At 42.2% G+C, this 26,283-nt stretch overlaps 1 protein-coding gene across 2 annotated transcripts; it reads right to left on the minus strand.

Moving 5' to 3' along the window:
* Positions 1-16,493: 16,493 nt before the first annotated feature.
* On the minus strand, positions 16,494-25,848 carry IGFBP3 (insulin like growth factor binding protein 3). 2 transcript variants are annotated; one of them, XM_004045417.5, is made up of 5 exons: positions 24,863-25,848; positions 21,359-21,585; positions 20,695-20,814; positions 18,951-19,091; positions 16,494-17,976 (listed from the first exon to the last, which is right to left on the minus strand). In XM_004045417.5, the coding sequence occupies exons 1-4, from the start codon at positions 25,263-25,265 to the stop codon at positions 18,966-18,968; spliced, it is 876 nt and encodes a 291-aa protein (XP_004045465.2). In that variant the 5' UTR covers positions 25,266-25,848; the 3' UTR covers positions 16,494-17,976; positions 18,951-18,965. The 2 variants fall into 2 exon arrangements, with proteins under 2 accessions (XP_004045465.2, XP_055248124.1); XM_055392149.2 differs by having other exon boundaries at positions 16,494-19,091; positions 24,863-25,443.
* Between the last annotated feature and the right edge of the window lie 435 nt (positions 25,849-26,283).

The raw sequence follows: 26,283 nt of genomic DNA on the forward strand, positions 1-26,283 counted from the left end.
AAGCCTATATCAATAAATTCAGTCTGATCCAACTTTTTGTTCCTTTCACTATTACCCCATACCTCTAATATCAATTCCCACACATGTTCCCTGGATTTCTATCTACATATATTAGAAAACTCAAGTAGTTCTTTCGGAATGCGGTGCGCCTCCTCGTGGGTTACATATTGTACCTCACTTTTAGGGGTCTTATGGGACCTGGTCTATAACCAAAGAAGGGTGGTAGGGGTGAGTCCTGAGGAGAAGCAATATTGTCTTGCATGGCAACTGCCTCAGTGGAGGCCATTACAGTATCCTCGGGCAATACAAAGTTAATCCCCTCAGATGGGGGTGGACAGCCTGCTTCTACTGGAAAAGAAAACTCAGCAGAAATTAGTGTCTCAATGTCTCCACCTTCATCAGGGTCTTCCCATACATATCTATTCCAACTTTCAGGATCCCATTCTTTCCCTATCAATGCCCTCACTTTAACAGAAAGCACTGTTAAAGTGGAGGCTGGGAATTCAATTTTTGTTGTAAGTCAGTCACTCACAGGGTTTTGTTTTTACCAATTCTGGTCTTGGAGCTACAGGAGACAAGGGACTTCTTCAGAGTAGATATCTAAGCTTTCAGGTCATTTATATAGGCTTGAGCTGGGAATTTGAATCCCTGAGCTCATCCTTTCCTTTCCCCACTTTATCCAGCTTAATTAGAAACAACCAGCTAATGTCATTATGCTTGTTAGTTAGACAAAAATGTTTGAAGATACTATATACATAGTCACCCAGATCCTTGCCTCTTACAAGTATTTGAGAATATCCAGTGGTAATATTTTGCGTATCTCTGCTGCAACATTATGCCGTGGACTATCAGTATTCTCTTCGTTACTGGAAATGGAGTTATTAGTGTCTTTAAATATAATCAAAACAGGTAGCCAATTCCAGAAATCCCAGAACCAATTCAGAAAACTCACCCTTAAGATTGAGTTCCTGCAAATACCATTATTTCATTCCTTTTTGTTGTTGAGCAGTATTTCATGCATACATATACCACATTTTCTTTATCTACTCATTGACTGAAGTGGTGTAAACTCAGCACTCAGCCTCATCATTTGGGCTGGTTCCATATTTTTGCAATTGTGAATTGTGCTACTATAACTTAGATGAAATTGGAGACCATTATTATAAGTGAAGTAACTCAGGAATGGAAAACCAAATACTGTATGTTCTCACTTATAAGTGGGAGCTAAGCTATGAGGACACAAAGGCATAAGAATGATATAATGGACTTTGGGAACTTAGGGGAAAGGGAGGGAGGGGAGCGAGGGATAAAAGACTACACATTGGGTACAGGATACACTGCTCAGGTGATGGGTGCACCAAAATCTCAGAAATCACTATTAAAGAACTTATTCATGTAAACAAACACCATCTGTTCCCCAAAAATCTATTGAAATAATAAATAAATAAGTAAATAAATAAATAAATAAATACTTTGAAATCTAAAAAAAAGATTGAGTTCCTTTAGAACCACTCCAGGTACTAAAATCTGTATTAGTCAGGATTTTCTGGAGAAACTGAACCAATGAGATGTGGATATAGAGAGATATTTTAAAGAATTGGCTCATGCAATTATGGAGCTGGGAAGTCCAAAATCTACAGGGTAAATCAGCAGGCTGGAGACCTAGCAGGGAGCCACTGCTGTGGTTAGAATGCAAAGGCAGTTTGCCAGCAGAATTCCTTCTTGCTTGGTCAGTCTTTTGTTCTATTTAGGACTCCAATTGATTGGATGATGCCCACCCCCATTATGGAGGGCTATCTGTCTTACTCAAAATCCACCAATCTGAATGTTACCCTCATCCAAGAACACCCTCACAGAAACATCCAGAATAATGTTTGACCCCATTTTTGTCATTGTGGTGCAACCAAGTTGACACATAAAATTAACTATCACAACCAGTTATAATTTCTACTAAATAAATACAATTGATATGTAAGAGAGGACAGAAAATTAAATTATGTGAAATGTTCAATTAAAACTATAGTTGGTAGAAAAAGAGGAGGAAAAATAAACAAATAATAATTCAATAAGTAGAAGACATTTACAAATGTGGTTGGCTTTAACAAAATATATCAGTACTCCCTTTAAACATACTAGATGTCCCAACGAAAATAAAGAGGTTGTCAGTATGCTTTAGAAAATGAAAAACAAAATCCACATATATATTGTTCATAAGATTCCTACTTAAAATATAATGACGCTATAGGTTAAGAGTAAAGAGATGGAGAAATATATATCACCCTAACTCTAATTACAACAGTAGAATTAGCTAGGTTAATTACAAAGAAAACTTCAGAACAAAGACAATTATCAGCATTAAAGAGGGGCATTACATAATGAAACAGATGTCAATTATCCAAAAGACACAATCGCCCTTAATGTGTGTGTGTCTAATAACAGAACATCAAAATATGTGAGGCTAAAACAAGTAGAGCTGCAAGAAGAAATAGATAAATCTGCTACCATAGTTGGAGACTTCAACACCCTTCTATCAAAAATGGACAGATCTAGCAGGCAGAAAATCAGCAAGGTCATTGTTGAACTCAACAGCATCATCAATCGAGGATATAATGAACATCTTTGGATGACTTAATCCAACAACAGTAGAATACACATTCTTCTCGAGATTGCGTGGAATAGTCATCAAGATAGAGCACATCCTGGGCCATAAAACACATCTCAACACATTTAAAAAAATAGAAATAATACAACGTCTGCTCTCAGATCACAATGGAATTAAACTAGAAATCAGTAACAGAAAGATAGCTTGAAAATCACAAAATATTTGGAGATTAAACAATACATTTTTAAGTAACACATGGGTTAAAAAAAGAAGTCTCAAGGGAAATTAAAAACTATTTTTAGCTAAATGAAAATTAAAATACAATTTATCAAAACCTGTGGGATGCAGCTGAAGTAGTGCTTACAGGGAAATTTATAGAATTAAACACAGATAGAAATTAAGAAAGGTCTAAAATCAATCATTTAAACCTCCACCTTAGGAAACTAGAGAATGAAGAGCAATTTAAGCCTAAGGCATGCATAAAGAATGAAATAAAGCAAACATCAATAAAATCCGAACCGGGAAAACAATAGAGAAAATCAATGAAACCAAATATGGTTATTTGAAGACATTAAGAAAATTGATAAACCAGTAGCTAGACTAACCAAGAAAAATAAAATGCACATTTTACCTACATCAGAAATAAACGAGAGGCCATCAGTTCTAGTACCATGAGCATTAGAAGGATAATAAAGAAACACTATGAAAACCTTACACCCACAAATTTGATAACATAGATGTAATGGACTAATTCCTTGAGAACACAAACTACCAAAACTCACACAAGGAGAAACAAATAACTAAATAGAATGATACTTATTAAAAATTAAATCAATAATTAGCCTTCCAAAAATAAAGCACTAACCCCAGATTGTTTCACTGGTGAATTCTACCAAACATTTAAGGGAGAAATGACACCAATGCTCCACAATCTCTTTCTCAAAATAGATACAAATTAACACTTAACTCATTGTATGAGGTCAGTATTATCTTAATATGAAAACCAGATAGAGACATTAAAAGAAACGAAAACTACAGATCAATATCTCTCATCAACATAGATGCAAAAATTCTGAGAAAATGTTATCTAATCATATCCAACAATGTATAAAAAGAATACTATATCACCAAGATATAATGCTAAGATCCAGGTTATAGTAAGATTGCTAGTAGTTTTACATTGGTTCCGCAGTGGAAAAACAACAGGTTGAAAAACATTCAGATTTTAGCTTTGGTTGTGTAGAAGCATTAGGGCTGTGGTGGCATTTCCTCTTTCTTCTCTTTTCTTCCTTGTCTCCCTCTCTTCCTTCCTTCTATAAAAATTATCTTTTAGTTACAGTACTCGTATATGAGAAAAATACATTTACAATAGAAATAGAAAACAAAGAATTTCTCATAGACCGTCATTACATAGATATCGAATATGTGTATTTATATATGATATTTAAAAATGTCATGACAAGAAGAAAGAAACGTTTTAGAAAATAAAATTAATTTCTTAAGTCTTGTTATATTGTACTTAAGAATACTGGACTAAATGTTTAAAAAATCAATATGACACTCAGAGACTCACATTAACAATTTTCCTTAAGGCCCTTGGTTGAAAGCTTTAGACTTTACTGAGGCTACGTTGAAAACCATTGCTCTACTTCCCTTAATAATTCTTTGGCTTCCCCAGGAAGCATGTGCACTCATACCTTGTCTTTCTCTTACTGCTTCTTTGGCCAAGACAGTAGGTTTTGCACAACTCCAGGGGGCATCTTTCATGTTGTGTTCTACGGGCTCTACAATAGGGCATTCACAGGGACTGAAATGTCAGTTGTGTCCCCAGCATAGTACAGGGGCTGAGTACCACCGCTAAGTAGGAAGGATGCTGTCAGCTTCAGTCCCTCCATCCGGAAGGGGCCTTGGAAAGAGAATGAAGAGATACTGGCTTGGTCTGAGAACAGTGACTTGGAGTTAGAGCCACTTTTCTAGACAAAATGGTTGGCCCTCCTTCATCTGGGTACTGTTGGTACAAAGGATTTCCACCAGAGATGTAAGACAAGAGGACAGAGCAGGATGCTCTGGGAGATCTAGGAGAAATAATATAGACTGCCCCTGTGGCATCTTGGAAAATGTGGGAGCTTCTGTGAGTCACTGCCACTCTAGTCCAGAGATGATGGAGGACAAATATTTAGTCTGAAAGACCTTATTAGTGTCATTACTCAATTGTCCTATTAGAATGGAATGAATGTCAGGAAATGCTTACAGGACACATACATTAGCTGAAATACTAAAAACAAACAAACAAAAAACAAACAAAAAAACTCGCTCTCTCCTTAAAAGAAGTGCTCCTTCACAGTGGGACATACTAACCCTCTCCTGCATAGGTGTTCTACTCTGGACTCTCAAAGCTTTTACCTAGCTTTCAGCACTCTTACCTCACTTTTACCTCAAATTTCTTTTTTCCCACATGATATTCCATGTGGTCATTGTTCTCTTGAAACTCAGCTTGTCAAATCTGAACTCCTGGCCCCCTAACCAGCTTCTTCTCCAAACTTCCATACTTCATGTCTTCAGCACAACCCTTCTTCTGTGTGAGAAGATGTTGAAGTATGGTGTTGTTTTGCAAGACAGCAAGTAAGATGGACAGACATTGGCAAGCTTTTGGGCGAGGTAAACATGTTCAAATCCAGAATTATCCACACATCATGGCTATAGAGAGAGTGAAAAATTATCCATGGTGCATCCCTGGCCTTAATATTTCCTTGTAGTCTCCCTCTACTCTAAAACTGAGACAAAATCTTGCTGATTTTGCTCTTTAATGACTCTTACTTTGTCTTTTTATCCTCTGATTTGAACTCTTACCATGTCACAACTGGGCTGTTGCAGCAGTTCCTTCTTGGTTTGCCCTGTATTTATCCAATCTCGTTTATGCATGCATGCATGCATTCATTTAAAAATAATTAATGAACGTTATTCATGACATAGGTGCTAGGGAGGTGACAACGTCAAACAGGGAAGAATCTTTCTTCTAAAGGATTTGGTAGTTGTAGGGGAAGGAGGTGGGGAAGATAATAACAACAAAAGTAAGTCAAGTCCATTAAAATATACTGAGATAGTGCTGGGGTTTTCAGAGGAGAGAGAGAAACTACTCTGTATGCAGTGGATAAGAGGGCTTCTCAGAGGAATGGCCTTCAGGCCATGACTTTGAAGGATGGGCAGATAGGATGGTTCGCCTGAGCAAGATGGAGGAAGGACTAGTTTCAACAAAGGAAAATACAAGAACCAGAGAGTACATTGTACATGCTGGGTTTAGTAAGCTGTTTGGTGTAGTGAGAACACAGGGTATGTTTATGGGCATTAATGAGAGGTGAGGTGTGCTAGGAGTTTCCAGTGTGGGCTGTAAATGTCAGGCTCAGAGTTTTGATTTAGTTGGAAGGCAATGGGGAACTTTTAAGATTTGGAGGCAGCATGACAGTGTGAGATGCTTCACCAACCTACTCCCTAGTAAAACTGGTGAAAAATATTAAAAAAAACAAAACCAAACCATTCAGAGTCCTAAAATGGCTGTAAAAGCAAACAACAAGTGAAAAAACATCTATCCAAGAAAATCTATGAAAGTTCAGTAAGAAAGATAAGAGTGTAGTATATGAACCAAAATCCCTTGTTCCCTTCCCCTCTAAGCTCTGTGGGTAGAGATTACACTCCAGACTGGTGCAGCTAAGAACACAGAGCTTCCTCTCCTCCCAGCTGCCAGTCAGTGGGCTGTCTTTCCAGGAGGGTCAGGACTTCAGTGTCTCATCCTGCCCCCAGCTACCTGTTGCTAAGGTAAGCTCCAGACAAGTGCAGTCAAGAGCAAGGAGGTGGGGAGTTTAAGGAAGGGGAAGGGGAGAGAAGAGAAGAGGGGAAGTGGAAGGGGGCTCACTTCTGCCCAGCCCCAATTCATGGAATGGAGTCTACGTTGGATGTGGCATGCTGAGAACACTAGGGCTCTTATTTCCTTTGCCCAGGCTCTGGTTTCACACCAGAAGAGGCAAGCCAAAGGACATGATCCCCCCTCCAGGAAGTACTTAGCTCTCAGAGCAGGGAAATCATTTAGAGAGAAGATTGTCATTGTCCCTACCCCCAGTCCAGAGCCCTGACTCAGAGATTTTTGCCAGAAGGGAGATGCAGGACATGAAACAGGTAGCTCCTTTCTCTTCTCATGAAAACTAACATCACTTGCAGGAGAACCTGGAGAAGTTTAAATCTATGGGCACTCTCAAGAAAGTGGAGATTGTAATGACAGGCAATTGGAAGGGGATTTATAGATCTAATGAAGATACAGCCGGGACTATAGCCCAGCTAGTTTGCAGGAGAGAACTGAGGGATGACAGCTGGGAGGAGTCCTCTTGGGTACAGAAAATATCAGACTCTGGGATCAGAACAAATATCAAACTCTGGCTTCAGAAACTATTCCTTCAAATGAGCTACAGTTTGGAATTTGTGCCCAGGGAATTGTTGAAAACAATACAGGAGGCCATTGGCAACCAGTGGAGTTTAATAGCTGGGCATGGCCCGGGAAGAGGAAGAGAGTCCTACCTGTACCACTGTCATCCCAGAGTGCCTGTGGACATACCCATAGCAAAGCAGCCTGAGGAGGAACATCAGCTGCTGAACCCTGGTGGTGGTGAGCAGGAATAGTCTTCACTAAAATAATTCAGCCAATCACTAAAAAACAAACAAGAAGTAGCAGTACCAAGCCCTGGTGAGGGAGAGACCAGGGCCCAGAAGTGTTACAATATACAATCTAAAATGTTCAGTTTCCAATAAAAATTATGAAGCATGCAAATAAATAGTAAAGTAGATCCTATACACCAGTAAAAAAGCAGGCCGGGTGTGGTGGCTCACACCTGTAATCCCAGCACTTTGGGAGGCTGAGGCAGGTGGATCAAGAGGTCAGGAATTCGAGACCAGCCTGACCAACATGGCGAAACCCCATCTCTACTAAAAATAAAAAAAAATTAGCCGGGCGTGGTGGCGCATGCCTGTAATCCCAGCTACTCGGGAGGCTGAGGCTGGAGAGTCGCTTGAATCCGGGAGGCGGTGGTTGCAGTGAGCCAAGATCGCGACATTGCACTCCAGCCTGGGCAATAATTGCAAAACTCCGTCCCAAACAAACAAACAAACAACAACAACAACAACACCGGATGGCACAAAGTACTTTTCAGATGCCAGATTTAACAAAAATAGATTTCAGAATATGAAATCTATTATAAATATGTTCACAGACTTAAAGGAAAACATGATTAAAGACGTAAAGAAGGGTATGATGTTGCATCAGATAGATAATATCAATGCAGAAAAATTATGAAAAAAAGAGAACTAAATGGAAATGCTGGAGTTGAAAAGTACAGTAACTGAAATACAAAACTCTCTAAAAGGAGTCCATGGTAGATTTGAACTTCCAGAAGAAAGAATTAGTGAACTTGGAGATAGGTCAACATATAAAAAGTGAAAACTTTTCAACTCATTTTATGAGACTAGTATTACCCAGATACCACAACCAGACAAAGACATCAGAGCAAAAGTATAGATCATATATCTCTTATGAGTATGGACACACAAATTCTAAACAAAATGTGATCAAATTGAATACAGCAACATATTAAAAGAATCTTGATCAGTGGGGAATATATCCCATGATCAGTGGGATTTATTCCAGGGGTGCAAAGTTATTTTAGCATCTGAAAATTAATTAATTAAAATAATATTAATTATTTTAGCATCTAAAATTTAATAAAATTAATCAATAAGTCATAGGATAAAAAGAAAAAAATTACATGATCGTCTCAGTAGATGCAGAAAATAATTGACAAACAAAAATACCCTTTTATAATAAAAATATTCAGCAAACTAGGAATAAAAGGGAACTTCCTCAAGCTGTTGAAAGAGATCTAGGAAAAACCCACAGCTGACATTATACTTGATGAAAGACTATAGGCTTTTTCCCTAAGATCAGGAACAAGACAAAGATGTCTGCTCTTGCCACTTCTACCTGTACTGGAGGATATATTCAAGAAAAATAAATAAATGGCATTCAGATTGGAAAGGAAGAAGTAAAAGAATCTCTATTTGAAGATAACACCATCTGCTATTTAGAAATTCCTAAGGAATATACTAAAAGTCCATTAGAACTAATAAATGAGTACAGCAACATTGCAGGATATGAAATCAAGATTAAAAAATCAATTATATTTCTATATGCTTGCAATAAACAATTCAAAAATAAAATTATTTTATTCATAACATCAAAAAGAATAAAATATTTAAAAATAAATTGAAAAAAGAAGTGTAAAATTTATATTCTGAAAGCTATAAAACACTGCCAAAAGAAACTAAAGAGGCTCTAACTAAATGGGAAAATATTTCATGTTCATGGATTAGAAGACTTAACATTGTCAAGATGGCAACATACCCCAAAATGATCTACAGATTAAGTGTTGTCTCTATCAGAATCTCAGCTGACTTCTCTGACAATCTGACTTTAAAATTCATAATGTATGCAAGGAATGCAGAAAAGCCAAAGCAATCCTGAAAAGAAAAATACAAAGTAGGAGGACTCATACTTTCTGTTTTCAAAAATTACTACAAAGTAATGGTAATGAACACAATGTGGTGTTGGCACAAAAATAGACAAGTTGAGAGTCCGTTGACAAGCCCATACATTAATAATTAACTGATTTTCAACAACGGTGCAAAAAGTAATCAATAATCTTTTCAACAAATGATCCATAGGCAAAAGAGTGAAGTTGGTCCCCTACCATATACCATAACAACAATTAACTCAAAAATCTATCAAAGACCTAAACGTAAGACCTAAAACTAAAAAACTCTTAGAAGAAAACATAGGGGTAAGTCTTCAAGACTCTGAACTCGGCAAAGATTCTTAGATATGATACCATCAGCATGAGCAACAAAAGTATAATAGATAAATTGGACTTCCTCAACTTTAAGCCTTGTGTGCTTCAAGTAACACCATTAGGAAAGTGAAAGACATCCACTGAATGGTCAAAAATATTTACATATCATATATCTTATAAGGGACTGGCATTTAAAATATATAAGAAACAATTACAACTCAACAATATCAAGACAAATAGCCCAATTAAAAATAGGCAAAGGGACTGAACAGACTTTTCTTCAAAAAAGATGTATTAAATGGCCTATAAGCACATGAAAAAGTCTTTGGCATTATTAGTCATGAAGGAAGTACAAATCAAAGTTATCACTTCACATCCACTAGGATAACTAGAACCAAAAATTCTGATAACAGTAAGTGTTTATGAGGATCTGGATACATCAGAACCCTCTTAGAATACTGGTGGGATTGCAAAATGGTGCAACTGCTTTGAAAAATAGTCTGGAAGTTTTCCAAATGTTTAAACATAGAGCTACCATATGACCCAACAATTCTACTCCTGGGTGAATGCCACTTCTAGGTATACGCCCAAGATAAATGAAAATGTATGTCCATTCAAAAACCTATACATAAATGTTCATAGAGGCATTATTCACAATAGCCAAAAGGTGGAAATAAATCAAATGTCCATCAATGGACAAACGGATACACATTTGTCAATTGTGGTATATCTAGACAATGAAATATTAATCAACCATCAAAAAGAATGAAGTACTGATAATGCTACAACATGGATGAACCTTGGAAACATGCTAAGTGAAAGAAGCTAGTCACATGCAATTATACATTATAATTCCATTTACATGAAAGTGCAGAATAGGGAAATCTATAGAGACAGAAAGTAGATTAATGGTTGCTTAGGGCTGGGGAGGGAGGATGGAGGATGACTGTTAAAGAGTTCAGGGTTTCTTGTTGAAGTGATGAAAATGTTCCACACTTGGCCTATGGTGATGGCTGTACATTTAAAGCTATACTAAAAGCCATAACATGGGTGAATTTTATGATATGTTAATTCTGTCTCAATAAATTTGTTAAAAAGAAAGATTTTTCAGTAGGAGCAACTCTGTCAGTGTTGAGATTTAGAAAGAAGACTCAGGGAGCAATGATTGTCATGGGATTTGAGAAGATAAAGGAGATTAGAAAGCCAGATAGAAGTTGGTGAAACTTATTTATGTTGCAAATGCTGAAGATCAAAGTAGAAGGAAGCAGATTGGGGTACACAAGGGACAGAGAATCAATCTCTGGAAAGAATCACCTGTGCTTGCTGACTCCACCTTCTCTCCTATTCTCTTTTGAACACTTCCTAATCAACTGCAAGAGCTGATCATAATTGGTTTATAACACACTCTCATTATGGAGCCACGCCTTGTCCTCTCTTGTTTATTTGTTGTATTTTTTAATAGTGCAATAAAGATCCATCAACTACCCATCCAACTTAACAACCAGAATTCTGACAACCTATATGGAATTAATCACTCACTGCTTTTCTTTGCATATGTTTTATCTATATCTATTTTTTAAACATATATTTTTATTTTAGATGATTTCAGTTACTTTTTTAACATCATAAAAAGTGTACCATGCAGAAAATGATCTTTAGGCACTTGGCTTTTAAACTGATGCTGTAAAGCTGCCAGTCTCTTGATTGTTTTATGCACCTGCTGTTTATTTATTTAGGCTTCTACAGGGTCCTCTCTCTTGAAAATACACCACAGTTTATTGATCCAGGCTGCTGATGATGGGAACTTGGTTATCTTCAGGTTTTAAAAAATTGTCTACAGTGCTGCAAAAATATTCTTGTACATGTGTGTACATATATTTCTTAGATTAGATCCCCAGAAGGCAGATACTAAGAGAAAGACTCAGGGAAGCAACTTACTAGGAAGCGTTCTCATGAAAAATCAATATGGTTATGAGGAAATGGGACCCAGAAGGTGGGAAGGCCAACCCAGGCCAAGCCACACTGAACTCCACAGAAGTTCAATTCATCAAGATAGGGAGGGTCACACCTCAGAGTGGCCCAGGCAGGGCAAAGGGAGCTGGTATTTCATGTTCTCTGAGATGATTTTACATTGTCTTTTTTTATGTTGGTTGTTGCTGGTAGACAGAAATAAAATTCACGTTTGCATATTTTTATACCTGGCCATACTGCTAAATACTTTTATTATTTATAATAATTTGTAGATTCTGTTATTTCCATGTAAATATCTGCAAGTAGTGACAGTATTTTTCAACTGTCAAGTCTCTTTTTTATCTTACTGTACAAACTCAGTTCTCTCATACTGTGTTGAATGGAAATGGTAAGAGTGAATATCCTCGTCTGATTTATTATTTTAAAGAGATTGTTTCTAATGTTTCTCCATTTACAATGGTGCTTGCTGGGTTTTGTTCTTCAATATATACACATCATCAGATAATGGGCATTCCCTTTCATTCTTAATTTATTAACAGTTTTTGTTGGGTTGAATTTTGTAAACTGCTTTTACTGTTTCCATTAAATATCACTTCTCTAATATATTGTGATATATATATTTATATGTTTTATAATATTAAATTATTTTACATGCCTGGAGTAAACCGCAGTTGGAAATAGCGTAATGCTTTTAATAGGGACTGTGGAGTTTGCTTTATTAATGATTTCCTTGGGGTTTTTCATTAATGAGCAAAATAGGCCTGTATTTGTCTTTGCTTGATTTTGGCTTTGGGGTTATACATACTGGTTTTGTAGAATAACTTGAGGTATATTCTTTCCTTTTACAGCTTCTTAAAAAGTTTTTGTTGAATTGGACGATCTGTTTCTCAAGCACTTGGTGTAGAACTTAAATAACTTGGTGATTTCTTTGTGAGAATGTTTAAACTAGTTGACCATGCCCTCACTTTTAAAGACGGTTTATCTGGGTATAAAACTCTAGCTTCTAAATTATTTCCCTCATCTTCCTGTGTCTAGAGTCACTCTTTAAAAACGTGGTGTCAACGGATACTCATTTCTTTATCTGTGATATGTTCTTTCTGTGCTGAAACTTTGCTATTTTAAGATTTCACCATAATTTACCAAGCAATGCTTTTGAAATTATCTCTTTTTACATTCTATGAGGTCTTTCAATATAAAGTCTTCCCTTTTTTCAATCCTAGAGAAAATTATCTCTGTGATTTCTTTAGGTATTTCTTAAGACTTCTGTTATCTGTATCCGTTTCTGTCCTTCATTTCTCTCAACTGATCTTTTGTATTTCCCAGTCATTATTCTTTCTGCTTCCTTCTAAGAGAGTTCCTCCACTTGTTCTTCCCCTTTACTAAATTGTCCTTTAGCTGTAGCCATTCTTTTTTTTTTTTTTTTTTTTGAGATAGGGTTTTGCTTTGTCACTCAGGCCGGAGTGCAGCAGCACAAACATGGCGGGCTCAAACAATCCTCCCACATCAGCCTTCCAAGCAGCTGGGACCACAGGTGCACACCGTCATGCCTGGCTCTTTATTTTTATTTTTTGTAGAGATAGGTTCTCACCATGTTGCCCAAGCTTGTCTCAAACTCATAGGCTCAAGTGATCTTCCAACCTCGGCCTCCCAAAGTTCTGAGATTACAGATGTGTGCCACTGTGCTTGGCCTAGCTGTTATCATTTTTTAAAAATTCCATCTGCTTTATTTTTCATTTCAACTATTAGATATTTCATATCTAATATGAAATATTAGATGTGTCCTATGGCTTGAATGTGTCCCTCCAAAATTTGGGTGTTGAAACTTAATGGCCAATGTGATGGTAAGAGGTGGGGCCTTTAAGGGTGATTAGACCTTAAATGAGAGCTCCTCAATAATGCATATATCAAAATAGTTCTAAGAGAGGATTTTGAATGCTCTCACCACAAAGAAATGATAAATGTTTGAGATGATGGATATACTAATTACCCTGACTTGATTATTATACAAAGTATACATGCATTATATACATGCACACTGTACCCCATAGATATGTACAAATAATCATTTTGTCAATTAAAAACAAACAAAAGAGTAACCTTCTCAATGAGACCTTCCTTGGCTAGCTTTTCTAAAAATGAAAGAAAGGAAGGAAAGAATGGAAGGAAGGAAGGAAGGAAAGGAGGGAGAGAGAAGATGAAAAAACCCCTGCATTAACAATACTTGACACTTCACATTTCCCTTTATTTTTTCCCCATAGCACTTAACACTATTGACTACCCTACCTATCCCACTGACTAATCTTGTTTATTGTCTTTATTTACAAGGGCAGTGATTTTATATGGCTTGTTCACTGCTATGTGCCCTTCTAGAACATAAAAAGTAGATAAACAATTATGCCTGAATGTGGGACAAGGAGAGAAACCAAGACAATTTCCAAGGTTTGGGAAGGTGGCTGGACCAGGAGGTCAGGGTTCTAGACTTCTTGGAGATGACCAGTGGGCTGATGGAAATGTAGGCTCATTGCTCATTCATGAAGTAGAGGCAGGGGCATAAAACATGCAGCAAGTTTTTCTGAATGAAAAGAAACAAATCATGTTCACTGTGGAAATTGTTGAGATTGTATCAAAATAGAAATAAAACAAGGACATTATCTACACTCACATAGCCAGGGTTAATATTTTGGTGTATTTTATTTTGGTTTTATGTGTGTGTGTACACAATATAATTGCATTCTGCTTTTCTTTTAGCCCACCACAGACATTTTTCTTACTGTAACTCTTATTCAAAAACATTTTTAGTGGTGGCATAATATTTCTTTGTACCAATTCATTTCAGTGTAAAATGCCCTTGTACTTAACTGTCTGTGCACGTCTCTGATGATGCCTGTGGGATTTGTTTCTCCAGTGGGATGACTAGTTCAAGGAGTTTGATCAGATCAGAAATGTCCCTCTAGACAGGCTGCCACAGCAGAGAACCTGGAATCCCATTAGGGTACCCTCATCAACAATGGTGATTGTTATTTTTCCTAAAGTGTGTTGATTTGATAACTTAATCTTAGGAAGCTGTCGTTGTAGCACCTGCATCACCTTGACTCCCATGGAGGAGACCACCCTTACTTGTTCATTTCTGTGTGTGTCTGCGTGCAGGTTGCTTGGGTACATGTGACCTTAGGGGTTAGTGGAAGCAAAAGCCCCAGGGAGCAGAAGTTGGCTGAGGAAGATGGCAGAGGATCAGAAGAGGCCCCAGGAGTCTACCTGGGAGGCCAAGGCAGGGAGGTAGAAGAACTGGAGGGTCCAGAGGAGAATGAGAGTATGCAATTTTAAGGTATTTACTGGAAGTGGCAGGAGAGCATTTAGAGGGAATAGTTGATCATAGGTATTGTGTCAGGGTTTCCCAGAGAAACAGAACAGGTTATATCTGTTTGTCTGTCTGTCTGTCTGTCTATCTATCTAATCTATCATCTATGTATCTATCTCTGTCTAATCTACCTATCTAATCTATCTATCAATCTATCATCTATCTAGTCTGTCTACCTACTTATCTCTAATCACCCACCAAAAAAGACTTATTACAAAAAATTGGCTAAGTATGGAGGCTAAGTCTCACCATCTGTAATCTGCAAGCTGGAGAACCAGGAAAGCTGGTGGTGCAATTCTGCCCAGGCAGACAGAAAAAAGGCACAAACCCTTCTTTCCTCTGCCTTTTGTTCTATTCAGAACCTTAATGGATCGGTGGATGCCTGCCCACATTGGGGAGGGCAATCTATTTTACTGAGTCCACTGATTTAAATGCTAATCTTATCTGGAAACACCTTCACAGATACTACGCTCACAGTATCACCCTCACAGATGCTGTATCTGGACACCCCATGGCCCAGTCAAGTTGACACATAGAATTAATCATCATGAAGTGTGGGAAGCAGCAGAAGTTAGAGGTTAAGAAATGAGGACAAGAAAGGGCACATGAGTTGGTGGCTCCCAGGAAAACAAACCCAGTGGGCTTAGAAGGCAAGCATTATTTTGTAGCTCATAGCTCTTCAGCAGCTCCCAAGAGGTTGCCACGTTCCGGTCCTGGATTTCCAGACACTTGGCCTCGCTTCCCAGGTGCTCCAGGATTCTGCCGCACAACTCTCCGTGACGCTTGGTGCCTGCTGCCTGCAATGGGCTCCCTCTGCTCACTGTCTCCCTCCATCCTCACAGCCTTGCAGTCACAGCACCCCCAAGGGGCCTGCTTTCTCATTTGTCCTGGTTTCTCATGTGATCAGCCTGAGACCACACACCACAATACCAGTCCTCTGAACACTTACAGAACCAACTTGCTGCTCATCACATACAGCACATGTGATAAGGGTATCATTTTAGATGTTTCATCAACAAATCAGACATGGCGCTAGACAGGAGGTAACTCGACAGGAGGTAACTCTTCGACTGCAGTTTATCCTTGGATGCCCTGAAGCCACAGGCTCAGTGTTTTGTCTAAAGTGGCTTTGACAAGTAACAATTGTTCCAAGGCTGCAGATAGGGGGCTTAGATCCCAGAACCCCTTCTGCTTGGAGCAGAGAAGGGCCACTCTCTGATTGGAGATGGGAAGGGGACAAAGCGGTAAAGGACAAGAGACTGAATTGCTGAGTGTCTGTTCTGGTCCTTCCCTGCTTGTCTGTGGATGGCTGCTAGTGTTAGATGGGACAATACAGGACACAACCCAGAAAAGGCAAGGACCAGTCACATAGATGCACATTGCTGACCTGATCAAACCTGGGCCACAGACTGTCCCAACAACACGACCTCCTAGAATTGGACCATCTTGCAGATATGACCCAATGCCTCCATAGGCTTCCCACAAAGCCATGGAAACTGACTTGGGTTCTTTTGCTAAAAGGGAAAGCAGGGAAACATTTGTGGTTATGAAGTTTTCCACTAGAGCTAAAATATTTTCCCCTTTCAGGATTATTATAATAAAATAATTATTATATAATAAAATAATAAAATAGTGATACAAAGCCCAGAGATGGTCAATAACAAAGGGAAAGAGATTTTTTTAATGGTAAAAACTTTATTTACTATTTATAAATACATTGCAAGACAAACTTCTCAAAAATACTTTTCCCCCCAAAAAATTAAAAAAATAAAGAAAAGCTAATAGGTAGGCAGAATGTCTTGAGACCCCTCTGTTTTCAAGGAGAGCTCTATGCAGCGTGTGTCCACACCGAGGGCTGCAGCAGGGCAGAGTCTCCCTGAGCCTGACTTTGCCAGACCTTCTTGGGTTTGGCCTCTGGGAGAGCAGCCCAGTCTCTGGGCGTGAGCTCCTTTCCTCAGTCATGGCCACAGTTGTATCATATAGCATCTCTAACATTTCATCTAGGATTATCTAGTATAGATCTTACTATATTTGGGGCTATGTTGTATACAATGTTAACAAGAACATATCTTCTCTGCATATATGTGTGAATTATAAAGAAAAGCATGAGAATGACTCTAAGTTCAACAAACATGGGTGAATCTCTATGTGCTCCCAGTGTCCTGGATGGGCTCCCCAGCAAGCCATTCCTCCTTCCTGTTCTGATATTACCATTCTTTTTTACATTGTGCTAAGGAGGACAAAAGATGAGAGATGAAAATAAAGCTTTGCCTTTAAAGAGCTTATCCTAAGAAATAAGCTTCGTCTTGAGTTGTTGAATTACAAAACACTATTTTCTGCAGTCATCCAAAGAATTGTGCCATTACTTGTGATGCCTCTGAATGTGGAGGCTGACTCTCCCTGTCTCTCTGTCCCTCCTACCCCATGGGGCCGCAGCAAAAGCCATCCTGGGCCTTCGACTGGGCCATGTCTTCAGGAAGATTCCTGAAGAGGAGGGCCCGAAATACCTGCCTTTATAGGTTCCCAGAGTGCCCTAGAACATTCTTAGATACATATTTTTTAAACAAGTAGGACTCCACCTTATTTTCTCCAATAGTCCCCAAGCAGTACAGGTCACTTGAAGACATAAACATTCTTCTTGGTTGAGGGACCCAGGCCCTTGTTTCAAAAATGACACCACAGAAGGCTGTGAGCTCCAGGAGCATGCGTTGGGATGTCCGGATGACCGGGGTTTAAAGGTTTTCCTATTCTCGATAAAGCCTGTGTGCACTGTACAGGGAGTGGGGGTGAAGCGTGTTCTCTACATAGGCAACACAGCCGCCTAAGTCACAAAGTCAGTGGTCGGCCGCTTCGACCAACATGTGGTGAGCATTCCACGGGCGCATGAAGTCTGGGTGCTGTGCTCGAGTCTCTGAATATTTTGATAGGAAGCGACAAGAAAATTCAAACTGCTTTTTGCTGACTACTGGAAAGTGAAAAGATGCTCAAGTTTACCATTCGAAGAAACCATAGGCATTTCAAAAACCTCTTTCTAAACTTTGGTTTAAAAAAAATCAGTTCACCACAAACAGAAATATAAATCGAGGCTGTAGCCAGCTGCTGGTCATGTCCTTGGCAGTCTTTTGTGCAAAATAAGGCATATCTGAGCTCCACATTAACTAAAACAAAAAGAAAAAGAAATATATTGAAATAATCCCCCCAAAATCAAAAGGGCTCGACTCTTACCCTGAGATATCCAGTACAGCCTGCAGGCTAATGGCACTAGGCCTGCAAGTGCAGGGCTGGGGTCTCAACTCATGTTTTCAAACAAAGCAACGAGTACCAGATGCTGCTCACAGTGTTCATTGTCAAAGAGTTACCCTTAAATTAGAATTATTTTTTCCAACTTGTAAGGAAAAAAGAAACCCTTATAACTAAACATGCAAATTTCTTCTGCTTACCAAATTTGTCTTAATAAAATGAAAGAAAATGTATTTATTCCTTTCCCCCAATAGTTCCCTCATTTATTAAAACAAAAAAGAAGACTGGATATAATAGCATTCTCTAAAATTATCATTTAAAATTTCATTTTTCTATGAGATTTAAATTAACTTTATTAAAATTATATTAGCCACAGACTAACAGAATATTCATTATATATTTTACAGAAAAAAAAAGCTGCATCTTCAGACTGATGCTCTCCCAACTGAGCTATTTCAGCTGTCTCACATTCATTCACATCTTTAATTCAGAAACATGTATCTTTAGCAGGTTCTTGCGGATTAAAACGGTTTCTCTGTGAAGATAAATGGACCTCCAGACCTCACGGGTAAAGCCTAACTTTGAAAATCTTCACTTTGTGTGTGGATGAATGATAGCTTAGGTACTGTGAGGTATCTGAGATAAAGCAGAGTGTCCCTGAGGCACACTGACCGGCCTCCTTCCCCACACTTGTTTGGTTGGGTTGATGGGGTCTCCCTCTCCCTGCACCCTTCTGAGGGCTCTGTCCTATTTGCTTTGCTCTTTCTGGCCCTGAGCTGCAGCTCCTGGGTCTGTAAGCCTGGGGAAGGGCCAGTGGCCACGCCCAGCCCCTGAGGCTGGTCCAAGGACAGTGAGGCCCTGGAGCCCCAGGCTGCCCCTCCTGAGTACTCACCCTTGCGGCAGGCGTCTACTTGCTCTGCATGCTGTAGCAGTGCACGTCCTCCTTCCCCTTGGTGGTGTAGCCTGGGAGAGGCTGCCCATACTTATCCACACACCAGCAGAAGCCCCGCTTCCTGCCTTTGGAAGGGCGACACTGCGGGAGAGAAACAGAAGACAGAGAAGTGAATGCCCCTGGGTCTGGTGTCAGGTCGGTGGCCAGGGCGCATGATGGTTTGCCAGCGTGACTCTGCTATGCTGAGAAAGCACAACAGAAATTTCAGCTAAGGCAACATAAGAGCCACGCGTGCCTAGGCCCGCTGAGTGTGCACCTGTGCATGCGTGGGTGTAACTTCCTGCTCCAAGAAAGCGGGGGTGGGGGCAGTTTTGTGTTTCTAGGAGTGTAAGGTGGACACCAGCCCTTGTAGAACCTCTTGGCCGACTTCTCTGCCAAATGCGGGACTGAGAACATCCCCGCTGCCTGCAAATGTCACAGCTATGACTTTGGAGCCCACATCCAGCCTCACATGACACCTTCTCAGTATGACTTTGTTGAATGAATATGACTTTGATAGAAAATGTGGGTATAAATAAGCAATGGCAATGGAGGAAAGCTTAGGCTTTCTGACTGTGGCCACTACTATGAATCCTAGTATATGGTCACCCTGAGGCCACTGTGGCTCACTTAGGTCTCCAAAGGCCAATTCTGTAGATAGCATAGTATCAATTGTCCAATTAGAAAGCCAACTGAAATAGTGCCATCACATAACACAAAGTCTATAGAAGCATATTTATTACAGCTTAATATTACTACATCTTAAATTTGTTTGATCATTTTCAGGTTAATTGGGATTTTAGGCATATGACTACATTTGGGGCTGATGTGTAGCCAGGATTCTCACTCCATTCCTTTTCCAGGAATGGGACTATGTTGCAATATAAAGATTTTGAAAAGACTGTTGTTTGATGTTGATGACTCTCATGCCTTCTTCTCACTTGGACTTTCTAGGGAAATGCCAGTGAGTCGGAGGAAGACCACAACATGGCCAGTTTGGAGAGCCTGGCCGTCCCCAGCACGGACCGAGTGTCTGATTTCAAGTTCCATCCCCTCCACGCCAAGACAGACACCTGGTATGTGCTGGGGATGGCTGGGCTCTCCAAGCTGGCCATGCTGCAGTCTTCCCCCGACTCACTAGCATTTCCTTGAAAAGCCCAAGGGAGACAGAGACACAGGAGTCACCAACATCTAGCAGCAGCCTTTTCAAAATCTTAATATTGCAACCTGCTCACTATCGGGAAGGCATCAGTAGGAAAGGGGACAATTGTGGGATTTCAGGGTAAGCTTTTTGTGGTATGACCTCATGTCACACTTCTTGGAAACTGACTATAATAGTTGTTTGAAATGTCACTCCCTGACGCAGCATTAACAAATGTGTCAACATGTCCACTTGCAGTTTATAAAGGGTGCCCCTGGGCAGCATCTTGTCTGCCCTGTGGGTGAACCATTGAAAGGACAGGAGTGGGAAATGGGTGGTGGAAAGGCACTAGGGTTGAGGATTATGGCCAATATAGCAGCACTCAGAGCAACAAGTCAAAGCAGCCCTTGGTCTGACCTCCTGAGACTGGCACCAAGTCCTGGGCACTGGTGCTGCACAGGTTCAGAGTTAGAGCTATGGCCAGAAGAGCCTGGGGGCTGGTGAGATGGGTTTCTCCTCTGTGTCAACAGAAGAGGAAGAAAACACACTGAGGACCTCACTTACCTGCTTTTTCTTATAAAATCCCTTCTTGTCACAGTTGGGAATGTGTACACCCCTGGGACTCAGCACGTTGAGGAACTTCAGGTGATTCAGTGTGTCTTCCATTTCTCTACGGCAGGGACCCTGGGATCAGGAAGGACCAGAGCAACAGAGTCACGGTTATTACTCTAGAACGTGTGCTTTAAAAATCTTACGATGCTGCACAACTACCAAAAGTGGGACCTGTAATTTGCTCCTCAGATACCTTATGTCTGATGTAGCATGAAAGTCCCTCGAATAAGCTAACCATCACTCCCTGTCTCCCTTTTGCTCTTCCCAGAGTAAGGCACAGAAGCTGGTATGGAACCAATAGCAGGTCAACAAGCATAGAGGATGAAGTAAATAAAACTATCTTTATGAGAATATTTTTCATTATCTGCAGAGGTCTTTATGACATCCCATATGCTTTTAAGAGTGTTATTTCAGCTTGATCCTCATAAGATTCTCCAAAAGGGTCAATATTCTTTATGTAAGGAGAGGAGAGAGGTAGGGCACAGAGGGGCTAGGGGTTGCCCGCCCATCAGCCAGACGCTGGGGTTTGTTGAGTAAGAATTGCCCTCAAGAGGCTCTGAGTACCCAGGCTTGGCAGGTCTTGCCCTCCTCCTTTAACAAGAGGAAAAGCTCTCACATATTCTGTCTCCCGCTTGGACTCGGAGGAGAAGTTCTGGGTATCTGTGCTCTGAGACTCGTAGTCAACTTTGTAGCGCTGGCTGTCTTTAGCATGCCCTTTCTTGATGATGATTATCTTTGAATGGAGGGGGTGGAACTTGGGATCAGACACCCGGTGCGTGCTGGAGATGGACGGGCTCTCCACACTGCCGGCGCTGCGGTCTTCCTCCGACTCACTAGCATTTCCTTAAAACGCCCAAGAGAGACAAACACATGAGAGTCATCAATATCTATCACAGTCTTTTAAAAATCTTAACGTTGCAACCAGGTCACATGTAAATGACAATATTAGTTGACAATCCAAGTAAGTTTTTTTTTTTAAATACCTCGATGAAGTATTATTCCATAATACTACTCACTACATGGTGGTTGCTCTACCTCAAGAAGTTATCTGTTTGAAAGTCAATCTGACAGGTGCTCTTCCTAAGTAGCTGCAACTAAAGAAGGCAGAGAAACGCTTAAGTGCCCCTCAGTAGAAGGTGAAGGCAGTATGCTTCATCTTCCACCGGCAGGGGGCAGACCTGAGCCACGGGAGGCTGCGGCAGCGCCGGCTCAGAAATTTTGCAGTCAACTCCAAGTGTGATCCTCCCACCCGTGGGAGCAGCGGCAGCCCGGGGACTTGGAAGAAATGCACATTCTCCACTCCGGAAACGCTGGAGTGGCGGCAGCAGTCTGCGTTGTAACAAGCCCTTATGGGAATTCCAAGGTTGACCAGTACCATCCTCAATGCTACCAGGTAAACAGGCTTATAAGAGCTTGGTGTCCAGCTCAGATGGGAAAACTGAATTATTACCTGCAAAGCGTTTTGCCTCAGGGGCTCAGAATCATGCAAGCATGTTGGTGGCTTGTTTTCTAGGTCCCCGTTACATCTCTAAAACTCAAGGTCTACACAGACCCTGTGCATCTTGCTGGTGCCTGCCTAAGTGAGTCCTCTTCACCCCCGGGTGAGCACAGGAGCACATGGATGCAGACAATGCCAAAGTCCCACTCACAGCTCAGACTTCTAAGTGCCAAAGAGCTTTTCCTTCCCTGGGTGGGGGTGGGGTAGGAGAAATCCCCCTCCAGCAGATCTCCCTTTTATGATAAAAAGTGCTAAATGAAGAAAGTCTGATGCTTAAAATGGATGCTGGAATGTTAACAGTTGAATTGGAATTTTAAGTATATGACTAAATTCAAGACTGGATCTGCAGCCAGGACTCTCACTCCATTCCTTCTTCAGAATGAACTTGGAGGGGCTGTAAGACCGCTATGGGGATCAAAGGCTACATTCAGAGCCCATGCTCCCAGGGCCTGCGGACCATGCCAAGGTCTGGAGGCTTTGGCTTAAGTTCACAACTGAGAGTCATGAAATTTCTCTACTACAACAAACAGGGCTATAATGTGTAACCCTATCAGGGAGCTCAGGTGGCCCATCTGGTCCACAGTCTATTCTAGAAAGCTACCCGGGGCTGCAATGATTTGGCTGCAGATGCTCTGCTCTCCCCTGGAAGTGGCTACTGGCAGGTCACTCACCAGGGCCTTAGGAAAGTCCTTCTCCTCTCTGGGTCTTAGTTTCCTCACCTGCCAAACAGCTCACTGAGGTCCCGCTGTAAAGTTCCCCAAGGGGTTTTATACCTTGGGAAGCACACATTCCCAGGGTCCAGCACAGAGCCTCACAGAGGAGGTCCCTACCTGCGAGGATTTGGTTTCAATTTCTTTTAATCTTAGCTTGCTTTCTTTTTCAAGGAAATACTGAGATAAAAGAGATACTAAGAATGTAAATACTCTAAGAACATGTAAATAAACGTATTTATACTTCTTTTCTAAGAACCTTGAGTAATTTCTTAAATTTCCTTGGTTTCTTCTTAATGCCTGGGCTGCAGACTAGGGCATGAAGAGAAAACAGTTCTATTTAAGCAACAGATAACTGTGACTTTTGACTATCGAAAATTTACTTTTGTCAAATGGATTCTAGAAGTCACTTAGGTCTTTTTATAATCTTATAACTCACATCAACCTATACTACAGTGCTACTAAGGTGGTAATCATGATGATTGCTAAAGCCTAAGAATGACGATGTGTATCAGTATTTCTAAGATCACTTTTTGAATACCCCAAAATGCACAATAATGTACAACACTTGGCAAATGACATAAATTTGCCCCGAGAGACAAATGCCTCCAGCAGCTTTAACAGCTGACCAGAGCCAGTGTATGTTTCAGGCATCTTGCCTTTCCATGAATCCAGCGTTTCTCAGCCAGCCTTGCTGAGCCAGAAAATAACTTCACCCGGGCGTGGAACTCTACAGCTACATAAATTATAAAGGGACTGTTCATCCTGCTAGCCCTAGATGGGGGTCTGCCCAGTGACAACTGTCCAACGTGATCGTTGGGGAGTTGGGGGAATTAGGATGGGGAGAATTCTCCCAGCCTTCAGCTGTGCAAGGCAGGAACTTTATTTCTCATATAACTAGGTGAGGCTGGCTAAGAATGCTTGAAAGAACAGCTGCCAAATCCATTTAAACAACCCCCGCTCCTTTTTTTAAGGGAACAATGTGATGCCCTCACCAGAGTCGCTGCCTGCCTGATACTGATAGTGGCTAAGGCAAGAGGGTAACTCTGCCAAATGTTCGCATTTTTCCTCTTCTGGGGCTCCCCTTAACAACATCTCATTCCCCCCCATTTCAGATTAAGAAGGGAGACAGCCCTAGGACTGATTCCAATTCCCTTCCGTGTCATTGAAATTGACTTAGTCCACATTGCCCGCACCCACCACGCACCTGGAAGTTTGAGGTCGGCGCAGGTGCAGGGGTGGCCCGAGTTTTAAGAATGGTATGGTACTGAAAGCGGCACGCGGAGTTCAAACCTACACTCTGTTGCGGCCGCTGGGTAACCTTAAGAAGTTACTTCTTTTTCAGCTTCAGGTTTTCCAACCGCAGAAGATATCAAAACCCGAATCCACTTTACTTGTTTTTGGACATACCGGGACTAGACATTGCTTTGCAAACCAAAAGGCTGTGCAAAGTCAGTATTTTAAAAGAGAGGTACTATTTCCTACAACGTGCCTGCCCACCTTCCTTGGTCCAAATCCGCCTACATCCCCCATCCCCAAGCATCCCTGGGATTGCAGTTCGTGTGCACCCCCGTGCGGGGCGAGGAGAATCTCCTGTGTCCAGGATCTTTCCAACAGCTAAACATCGGTACCGCTCCCCTCAGCTCCGGAAACCTTTAACCCATTTTCACTGAAAGCGCTTTGCAATTTACAAGTACTCTGCACTTAGAGAATCGAGCAAGTAGAGGACCGGCTGGGGAGCGTCCCTCCGGCGACCGCCTTCACCTTTCCCGGAGCGCCTTCAGTTTCCCCACATACTATCTCCAGTGAGAAGAAAAGCGGAGTCTCCCGCAGCGGCACCCAGCAACCCCCAGGCCCTTCGGCGCCAGTGCGCCGGGTGCTGCACGCAGCGCACCTGGCGCGGGCGGCTCACCTGGAGCTGGCGGCGCTGGCAGCAGGTAGGCGCGCAGGCGGCTGACGGCACTAGCGTTGACGCAGAGCCCGCGGCCGTCCAGCAGCGCCTGCAGCGGGCGCGCCTCGTCGGGCGACGGCTGGCAGCGAAGGCCGGAGCCACAGCGCTCGGTGTAGATGCCGCACGGCTGGCCCTCGCTCAGTGCGCACGTCAGGCAGCAGCCGCAGCCCGGCTCGCGCACCAGCTCGGCGCACACGGCGGGCGGAGGCGCGCACTGGGCCAGTGCACGCGCGTCGCACGGCTCGCAGCGCACCACGGGACCCAAGCCCGCTGAGCTCGCGCCAGCCCGCGCCACCGGCGGCCCGCGGAGCAGCACCAGCAGAGTCAGCGCAGCGGCCCAGAGCGTGGGTCGCGCCCGCTGCATGACGCCCGCAACCGGGGCACGCTGCTTGGCAGGCTGGGCGCGCAGGGATGGGGCGACAGTACGCTGCGCGAAGCTGTGGAATCCAGGCAGGAAGCCGCTGATCCTTAGCGCCCAGCCGCAGTGCTCGCATCTGGGCGGCCCGGGCGCGCCGGCCGCTATATAGAAGCCGGGGTGGCCCAGGACACGCCCCGGAACGGCGCGCCCAGGAGTGGGGGTTGGGAGGGGGCGGGTCGGCGCAGGCACGGCTGCGGGGGCGCGTGCCTCGCCCTGAGCAGCCGGGGCAGAGCTCGGGGGCGTGCAGCTCGAGACTCGCCCGGGCACCTGCTCCGGGTGCGCACGCCCGGAGCCCGGGTCACCTTGTCGTCTACAAGAACCAAGGTGTGCCCGGCCACCCCGGCACTCCAGGCCACTTCAGCAACCCGGGTCACCCCAGTCACTCCTGGCCAACTCAGCACCCCCGATCTCCTTGACCCCGCCGCCCTTCCCCCTTCCGCTCTCGGGGTGAGGTCTCCCCGCGGCGAGCCGGTGTCGGGGAAACTGGCATACAGCGCTCCGCATTCGTGTGTACCTCGTGGAGCTTTCTAAAATTTAATTCCGTTGGCAGGCGAAGTCTTGGGACATTTCTGGCTTACATTTGGGTCTCAGGGAGCCAAGGCACTGCGGGGTTTAATTTACACCCGCTGGGCTGTTTATATCCCCAGGGGCCCACAAATACGCATCTGAAGATGCGCCCGGGGCCTTCGCCCCTTTCCAGGCTTGCTTCTCAACGCAAGAAGACTCACACGTGTTGCTACACCGCAAGTGCCCAATTAAGAGTGGACCGGCAAGCGAATGCGTCCTTAAGGCAGGGCTTTTCAAATATTTTAAATGACAACTGTTCTTCTTGTCTAGGGTATTCTCCCTGATTATGTTTTCAAATAGAGTTTACACCCACGACAAAAGAATAATAAAGACAATAAACTGGGCACTGCTGAAACGTAATTAACCAAATAGTCCTTTAATAGGCAATTTTCATTGT

The sequence above is a fragment of the Gorilla gorilla genome, chromosome 6 (genome assembly GCF_029281585.2).
Source record: "Gorilla gorilla gorilla isolate KB3781 chromosome 6, NHGRI_mGorGor1-v2.1_pri, whole genome shotgun sequence".
In the NCBI taxonomy this organism is placed as follows: domain Eukaryota; kingdom Metazoa; phylum Chordata; class Mammalia; order Primates; family Hominidae; genus Gorilla; species Gorilla gorilla.

Coding starts and splice junctions, on each gene's coding strand:
- IGFBP3 (XM_004045417.5), bottom strand. CDS start 25,265: ATGCAGCGGGCGCGACCCACGCTCTGGGCCGCTGCGCTGACTCTGCTG. Junction 20,815..21,358: donor CCAAGCGGGAGACAGAATAT/GTGAGAGCTTTT, acceptor TCCTGATCCCAG/GGTCCCTGCCGTAGAGAAAT. Junction 19,092..20,694: donor GATTTTATAAGAAAAAGCAG/GTAAGTGAGGTC, acceptor TCTCTCCCGCAG/TGTCGCCCTTCCAAAGGCAG.